At 42.7% G+C, this 8,878-nt stretch overlaps 1 protein-coding gene across 1 annotated transcript in view; it reads right to left on the bottom strand.

The window, feature by feature from the left end:
- The window catches only part of plxnd1 (plexin D1), a 60,444-nt gene that overhangs the window by 34,015 nt on the left and 17,551 nt on the right, over nt 1-8,878 (bottom strand). The window contains exons 8-12 of the mRNA XM_020610660.1: nt 5,754-5,853; nt 4,294-4,392; nt 2,701-2,790; nt 2,283-2,391; nt 1,037-1,194 (exon numbers count right to left, since the gene is read on the bottom strand). Coding sequence (XP_020466316.1) covers nt 1,037-1,194; nt 2,283-2,391; nt 2,701-2,790; nt 4,294-4,392; nt 5,754-5,853 — 556 coding nt within the window. The remainder of the gene's footprint in view (nt 1-1,036; nt 1,195-2,282; nt 2,392-2,700; nt 2,791-4,293; nt 4,393-5,753; nt 5,854-8,878) is intronic.

The raw sequence follows: 8,878 nt of genomic DNA, 5'->3' as shown, positions 1-8,878 counted from the left end.
GGCTCCAACCCCCGTGAACTGTATGGTAAAACATGGCTGCCAAAGCATTGCATCACACGCCCCACAGAACCACGGCCCCAGTATCCTTTCTGAATCCTGCTCTCCTGAGACAGCCAGAGTGTGTGTTTGTGTGGGAGAGAGAGTGAGTATTGCAACAATGGTCTACCCACGCACTCAGCATCTCAGCCCAGCTAACTTCAGTCACGTTAGAAGTCCACATAAGTTAGATTCTCACAGAGCACCCTGTTAGTCACAGTACGCTGACAGCTACAAAGAAAGGATAATCATGAATGCTTCAATATGGCTTGTTTGTGAGGCAGATTGTCTGTGTGTGTGTGTGTGTGTGTGTTCACTTATTTTGTTCTGCTTGCTTACTCTCCCGCACTGACCAGGTTTTATCTGCAGGAAGTTCAGGCTAAATGCGTCTCATGTGAGCCATGCTTCCTGTCACTGCCGTGCTGATGCAATGTTCAGTAGTGTCAGAAAAGGCTTGAAAGATGGTTTTGAACACCTACTACAGTTTTATAAGTGTATATGATCATGCGAATGAGCTCCATGAACAGTTTAAAGAAAGGCCCTGCCAGTAATCATGATGGTCATTTTGACATGAGTCAGATCCGGGGTAAGATAAACACTGCTTAATTCCTGTAACCAGTTTGGTTTGGATCTCATTGCGGTGACAAATATAAAATTCCTCCTGGGCCTTATTTGTTTTCTTTTAGCTTCTGTGGTTTTCTGCACATATAGCTTTCATATCCCACCCACACTATTTAAACACATACTAAAGAAGGTGTTCCCATGCCCTTTTGAGTGACTGCAGATCAACTCAGCTGTGTCCCTTGAGGGCAGTGGCTAAGTGAGTGTTAGTGCTTTTACTGAATGAACTGCTTTAATGAGACTCTATTTAAATATTCCCTCAGCAACTGACACTGGACAGTAAGTGCACCACAATGTGTGAGTGACCCTGTGATTCACCACTTTATGGCTTGAAAGTATAGCCCACAGGCTACAGAAAGGTTTTAACCTGTGATCTTACCTTGTGGATTTCAGGAGCTGGACACTGATCCCTGATTGGCTGGCAGTCATCCCGTGGCCTACAGCTGTTTTCACACCAGGCACAGAGGTGACCTTGATCCTCCCGGCCCCAGCACTGGGAGCAGTCCGAACTACCCACGCCACAGTTGTACACCTCCACTAGAGAAAGACAGGAGGCAAGGCAGTGAAAGAGAGGCAATTATTGTTGTCATACACCATCGCAGAACTGGATTTGCCTTGTCTGGTAACCAAAGGTGCTTTAAACTTCTAAGCTTCTTTTATAGCTTATATGAACCATATGGGGTGCATGCTCTAAATAAACAGCAAAAGCATTCACAAGATGACATAGCTATGGCTATAAAAACAAGCTAGAAAAAAGAAAGCTTGAGGAGTGGAGCAGAACAAAGCCAGTGAGAAACAGATGATTATGTTTACGGTTCAATGTGCCTCCCAGCGAGAAGTCCCATTTGTGTCACTGCATGTGCATCTGTGCATGCATTTATGTGCATATTACATTGTGTGTGCATCTGTGATCAAGTGTGTCTTATTAAAATTTGATGACTCTGCATGTTATGAAGCAACCGTCATGTCCGTTAACGCTGTAGAGTGACTGGCAGTGGCCCAGGGCTGTTGTTCACATGGTAGACACATGGACTGTGAACAGCACATCTGGGACTGAAACAGGAAAGGACCAGCTTGTAGCAGCACTGACGACATGCCGAGTTCATCAACACACACCAGTTTTGATCATCTCACTGTTGTCATGGAGCTCAAATTGTATTTGCAACAATACATACGGACACGGTTTGAACGTGGCATCGATAACACCTTAAATTGCAGCCCCCTATGTTCTATAATCATTATGTGTAATTAGACAGTAGCAGAAAATGGCATTATGGTAAATTACTAGTTGTTGGCAAATTATGCATTGTAGCAAACAAACTACTACTGTTGCAATTGAAAGGCAGCCTAACACTGTTTGTCCCTGTGAGCGAATCTTTATTTTTCTCCAGCATTAATCAAATCCACCAGTCTCATTGGGAAACATTTGTGCAAAGATTTAATGCATTCTGGGAGCGACCGTGGCAGCGATGTCAGATTTTGTCTTGTTTTTTTTTTTTTGGTGTCTAATTACACAGCAAATACAGGAGCACTGAGCAAACAGCTGAAGCATAGCAGATAGCATTTGTAATTTTCATCAGTTTATTTTTCTACGTGTCTACATAGCTGTGGGTGTAATGTCGTACCTTTCATGGGCTGAGGGCTGTCAACAAAAATATCAGCCCCCCATCCACTAGGGCCTCCTCTCCTCCTCAGGTTGAGGTGGTAAACCTGACTCCTCTGATTAGTGGTCAGCTACATGGACAGAAAGGTCAAAGTAAAACGGGCTGTACTGGTCAATTTGTTCCAGTGGGAGCGTGTCTTGTGTTAAAATATTCCTCCCCAAACTCCCAGTGGTTGTTCTAAACAATAGTTCTCAGTCAATTTCTAAACAGGTGTTTATGATAATTGAGATAAAAACAACTTGCTGTATAATCAGGGCTTAAACCCAACAATAATGAACCAGTAGATGTGCAGCAGCTACGTTTGAGCTAACTGATCTTCACTCAGACTTAGGATTATTAACTCGCTGGCTATTTCTGGTAGGTCATTTTTTATACTTACTGTCACTCCACTGCACTTGACAGCTGAGCTGTTCAGCCATCTAGCCTCATATCGCTGCTCTGTCCCAAAGTCACAGTCCAGCTTCTGCCCCTGTCAGGAAAAGCACTTACTTTAAACAAAATGCATTATTGCACCAATAACAAGCAAACAAACTGTGATGCTGTTCTTACAATGACCTAATCAAGCCTTTAGCATTCACAATAAAACAACTTGGAGAAAACCTCTGCAAAGAAGTAGTATCTCAAATGTTTCTGGTAGCTACCGCCAACTCTGAAGAAGTACCAGGAACTTGAAATAACCCACAGTAATTGTCCCTGCCAGGAAAGGTGCAATCCATTCAAAATTCATATTCATAAACATCTGGGCTCACACACCTCTGGAAGTCATTTGGGACCCAGAGTGATGAATATGAATTCATTCTTCATAAAACGAGCGCTCTGAGTTTTATTGAGCCAAGATATGTGCAGTTAAGACCACGAAGAGGTGAAGATAGTTAAGAGCTGAAGAGGATAAGTGCTTAAAGTGGAAGGCTGTGAATCCAGCCAACTTAAATTGCCCTAATTCCATCAACCTCTCCAGAACTTTGCTATTTGTCTATAATGTTTGACACCAGAGAACGCTGATTTTTTTTTCTTGCATCAGGCAGGTTCTTTTTCTCAGGAAAAAAAAAATCCAGCCTTAAAACGTTGTCTCTGAACTTATGTTCAAGTCTGAGAACTACACTAACAGATACTGGAAAACAAATTTGCAAGAACCTGCGTGTTACTTAATGTTTTAGTATGATTATCTATCATAGTATGAATAATTTATTTTAGGTTTGTCCTTTACTTGAAGTCAGAACCAAACCGAACTCACCACAAATTCCACAAGGGCCTTTCACAAAGAACGAATGTGACTGAGACAAGATGAAGACATTAGTCAAACATCAGTTTGTTTAAACTCTCATAATAAAGAGTAACGTGACCAATCACATCCAGGCTGCCCTAAGGAAATGTGTGTGTGTGTGTGTGTGTGTGTGTGTGTGTGCGCGTGACTCAGTGTCTGTCACCATAGCAACACACCAGGAGAGGGCTCGAAAGGTCAGCCAGAGTTAGGCATGTGAACGACCGCGCCTGGCAGCTAGTCATCCCTGGAATTTTCAGAAGACCCCAGTCATGTTGTTATCAGTTATGCAGGATCAGCATCTGACTCGCTCAGCCTGGAGTTTAAAAACTGATCTGGAAGGACTAGGCCAATTTGAAAAGAACAACAGCGAAATAAAGCTCCTGCTGCTTGTGCTGCCTCAGACCAACTGCACACTGTGCTGACAAAAACACAACTCAGCTAGTCACAGTTAGACACCAGAGACATGGTGGGTCCAGACAGTTGAGCAGTGGGCAACATAAGCATAAAGAAATTCCCTCATTCATCACTTCCAAACTCAGGTTTTCCTCATTCAGTGACCCAAATCACAACATACAAAAATCCATCTGTGTTTAACTCTGCTTGAAGCAAACACACCATATGCTTCTCTTTTATTCCAAGTCATTTTTACAATGTGCTTTCTGGACAAAGTCCAAGCCCAGCTCCATAGCTGGAGGGTGTCTGTTATACCTCCTGGATGTTGCTGAGGGATAAAGTGAAATCCTGGGCAGTTCCTGATGGTGAGGGGGGAACCTCTGAGGCAACCAGTCTGGGACAGGAAGCTGCATTCTGTGGTGAGGAGGAAGTGACATATAGGTGTTAAAGATAACAATGGGTCCCCTGCATGCATCCGCAAACCAAAATACCTGTCCTGTTTATCTGGAGGAGAAGGAAATGAGAGGGTGAAGTCTTGTTCTAAAGAAAACAACAGCAGCTTCAAATAGCAAGATGATGAGGGATTGGAAAAACATACCCAGTGGATGCAGTGATGGGCTCAGCAGAACAGGAAAAAAATCCCTCTGTTCCCTTTATGGCCTATACTACAAAGACCTACAGTGTTAAAGTTTATAAGTTTAAAAATAAACCTCAAATGTAAATGACCAATCATGACTTCAAAAGAAAAGATTATTGTGCTTCTGTTTTGTTTTCAGTGTCTTGGGATCTGAAATAGCACCCCTGACTATTACTGCAGTTGCTTTAACCCCACAATGCAATAATGTCTTTATTAATTCACTTGTTTGACAAAAAGAGCTTTTTATCTTTTCAGGAGAACTTGTGAGACAAAGTTGAGCTTTAAAAAAACTCTATAACACAGCAGCTGAGCAGTGAACTGCCCTCTTACTGGGACCAGTAATGTGAGTGGACACAGTCAGACCCCCACAGCCTAAAAGGTAAAAGTCTGCTGGGATGATGCTCCCTCTCACAGGCCATGAGACTGGGCTCAACACCCCAGAGGTGGTAGAAATAATATGAAGGCTGAATTAAGTCTAGATGTTGTCAGGAACATGCACCATGAATGGTGGGTTTCCATTAAATGTTAACTGGTTTCAATGAGGCTACAGTAGTTTTGGATACATCGCTCAGTTTCACAGTATTTTCATGTGCTTGTGCAAAACCTTTTACACTGTCTGGGGTCACGCCACCATACAGCTACATTTTTCATTTGTACAGCCACCTACTCTAAATTAAGGAATATATGAAACCTTAGCTGAATATGTAGGTGTAGATTTATGTCTTCACTGGCAACAAGCAGTCTTGACATTTAGTAATAGTTCCCTACAAAAACAGGGACACAGTTCCACATGCTGGGATATTCAACAGAACTGCCAAGAAAGAGAAACTTATAGGAGGTCAGAAGGGCTTCAAAATGGTATATTACCCTGCTATGAGTCTGTAAATCCAGAACCTCCTGAGAGTTTATGGCTGGTTTCAACATTTCTACACACTGTAGTTGAGACACTTGTAACCTCACACTGAATTGGCACACGACTGCTGTTGCCTAACTTGTCTGGACTGAGATCATTACAGCACACTTGCTGGACAGCAGTGTCTGGATTATGTCTGAGGGCTCTGACTAGTGGGATCATAATATTATGAGATCCTCCAAGTGACTGTTTTGTCAGTGGAATAGAAAAAGGAATATTACTCACCTCTAACAGGTTATGCTTTGATTCATCTTTACTGGAGACACAAAGGTGGTTCTCTTGGTCCCAGTAACACTTCCACCTAGTGCTCAGGCAGCTCACACATCTGATACAAATGAAGATGCACAAATATGGAAATAGTTGAGAAATAAAGATCAAACGTTGCCAAATGTGGCCTGGTTTCTCCCCTGTATCTCCTACTGATCTGTTCCCATGCAGTAAATAATCTTTTTCAAATGTTGATTCATTTGGAGTGTAACACAAACAGAGAGGCCAAACTGATTGTAGTCATCATAGTTTTGCTTTAATAAAAGGAAGTAATGATTAGTCACAGTAGCAGAAACATTGATTCCAGCACAGGCAGCCAGGAGGTCAAACTGGGAAACAAAGCGCTTCTCTATAAACTCCCCGACTGGTAGATGATGATGTATGTGAGTGAATCCTGTCTCCTGTATTCATAGTTTGAGTTTTACACCACCTAAGTGAGAATATTTTGACAAGTGGGTCCATCAACATTATTCATACTCACTGGTCCAAGACATCCACATAGGCAGGGTAAAGTGCACCCCCTTTAAAACTGGGAGTGAGATGTGGCATGTCTGAAAATATATCGGTTTTAGTGAAGTGAGGCCTCTCTAGCTCTGGCCCTTAAGTTTGAAGGCTTTTGATAGCTAAGATGTGGTTTAAGGTTAAAGGATAAGTGTGGTGATACTGATACTTTTTGAACTGTCAGTAAATTTAATGAAACATTCCAAAACCAACAATGTATCAATCCTATTACAAGTGCTGTCTGTGTACTCGAAGCCTGATATAACTTTATCTCTCTGAGCAGTAGACCTCCACTGTTGGGAAAAACATCAGTGAGCCATACTGCTGCAATGCTGCGACATTATGATTAACTTGACCACTGTAGTGTATTTTCAGTTTATCCCCTATACACCATCCTGCCGTCGTAAACTTGACAGCACACCAATCCCAGGTGGTATCCACACTGTTTTTGTTTTGCCTCCGAAGCCTTTGAGATATTCATCTCTAAGACTTCTGCCACCAACCCGGTATTAATATGTATGAACATTTGTTTTGCTTGATTTGTGTGATCGACCCCCTAGGACAGAGTAGGTGTTAAGTTTCACCATGTAGTTGGAAAGATTAACAGTATAGTTTGGGAATGTGGATTGTACTAGTCAACACTCTGATTGCAGTAAAAATATGAGCATGTGTCTTCCAATTAAATTACCTAAAGTGGAACACGTCCAATGTGGAGTATGTGTGTTTGTGTCAGCGAGTAGTGTGTGTGTGTGTGTGTGTGTTACTGTATGGCCTTCGGGATGAGACAGATGTCCCACGCTAGGAATGACAGCGCCTCCAGTGATAGCAGCACTGTGAGGGAGTCTTTAGATTGGGAGGAGTGAAGTGGTTGTAAAAGGATGCCCGAAACGTAATTGAAACGTACGCCCGTGTGTGTGTGTGTGTGTGTGTGTGTGTGTGTGTGTGTGTGTGTGTGTCCTTATTAGGAGCAGACGGCCCCCTCAGGCTTTTATCATCTGCAGCTTTTCTGTTTTCCATGACTCCCTTTCTGGCCTATTAAAACACCTATACACTGTCACCCACCCACTTTCACAACCCCCCCCCCACACACACACATATATATTTGTATAGCTGTCTTTGTGACAACACTTACTGACATAATGCAATTTCTAGCCCCTAATCCTAACCATAAAGGTGAAATAACTAAGATTTTATGTATTGTGTCATATATAATGTGAAAATGGGACCGGACACGATGTCCCTCAGCTTCACTGACCCCCTCCATGGTCTGTAAATTACAAGAAGGGTTTTTCAAACTGAAGTCATTTCACAAGCACCTGACCACAAAGGACATCTCACAAGCTAAAAGTACGAGACAGTGGCTACCAGACCAGGGAGGGCAGTGTCTTTTGCACGGAGAGAGTGGGACAAAGAAGAAAAAAAAAACAGTGTTAACATGGCCTTTTGAGATGGAGAGCGTTAGCAGCCAAAGGACGCAAATTTGATTCAGATGTGATGCTCTTCCTTCTGGATGTGTAATATGTTTATTTTGATAACATTAGTGACCTAGCAGGTCATGATTTGACCTTTGTGTTGAATTAATATGACTTTAATTTCAGAGTAATTCAAGCTTTGTGTAACATTAATGCTTTATGTCACATTAGCAGTAAATAGAGTGTTCTACTGGACTGACAATTTACTCATTAGTCAGCAAACACTAACTTTAGACTGGAGGCTACTCTTTGTACAGTTTGTTGCAACCAGGCATCCATAGTTTATGTGATCACTAGGAAACAGGACATGAAGGGAGGGGCAAAGGGTGGTTAGGAGCAATTTATGGTCTCAGTTTTTTTGCATCTCACTAGACCCTCTAGTTCAGCCCTATGATAGACTGGTGACCTGTCCAGGGTGGACCCCACCTCTAGCCCAATGTCAGCTGGGATTGACTCCATCCCCCCCAGTGACCCTATTCAGGAATAAGTGGTATAGATGGTGAATTGATGGATAGACCCTCTAGTGGCTAAAAAGAAAGGCAGAGTAGACAGAGTAACTTTAACCAATGCCTAACCCCAACCCAAACCCTAAACTAAATCTCATTCTCACCTGAACCCTAAAACCAAGTCTTAACCTTCAAATGGCCCTTTGAATGGGTGTGAGAAATTGAGGACTGGACAAAATGTCCTCACTCTCATGGTATGAAATCCAAACCGGTCCTCACACTGCTGGTTATAGAAATACACGCAGAGACACACAAACATACAAGTTATTCACACACAGTCTCTCTCTCTCTCTTTCTCTCTCTCTGCTTGACCTAACTCTGACAGTAAATACCCCGTGACACTGCCCACCCCTAGTCATAATGACCATGCACGCATACACACACACACACTAAATACACAGTCAGGCTTGCACTCTCAGGGCCTCTTAGTGAACACAGTGGTTAAACACACATTCTCAATCACATCTCTGTCAACAAGAAATACATCCAGAAGAAAAGGCCAGTTTCAGGGGGAGTGACAAAGGAGAACAGAGCGAGCGGGCGGACGTACAGAGACAGATGAGAAGAGAAAAAAGAAGACAGAGGTGCCACAACACGGGACACA

The sequence above is a fragment of the Monopterus albus genome, unplaced genomic scaffold, assembly GCF_001952655.1.
Source record: "Monopterus albus unplaced genomic scaffold, M_albus_1.0 scaffold106.1, whole genome shotgun sequence".
In the NCBI taxonomy this organism is placed as follows: domain Eukaryota; kingdom Metazoa; phylum Chordata; class Actinopteri; order Synbranchiformes; family Synbranchidae; genus Monopterus; species Monopterus albus.
This window is presented reverse-complemented; position numbering and strand designations above follow the sequence as displayed.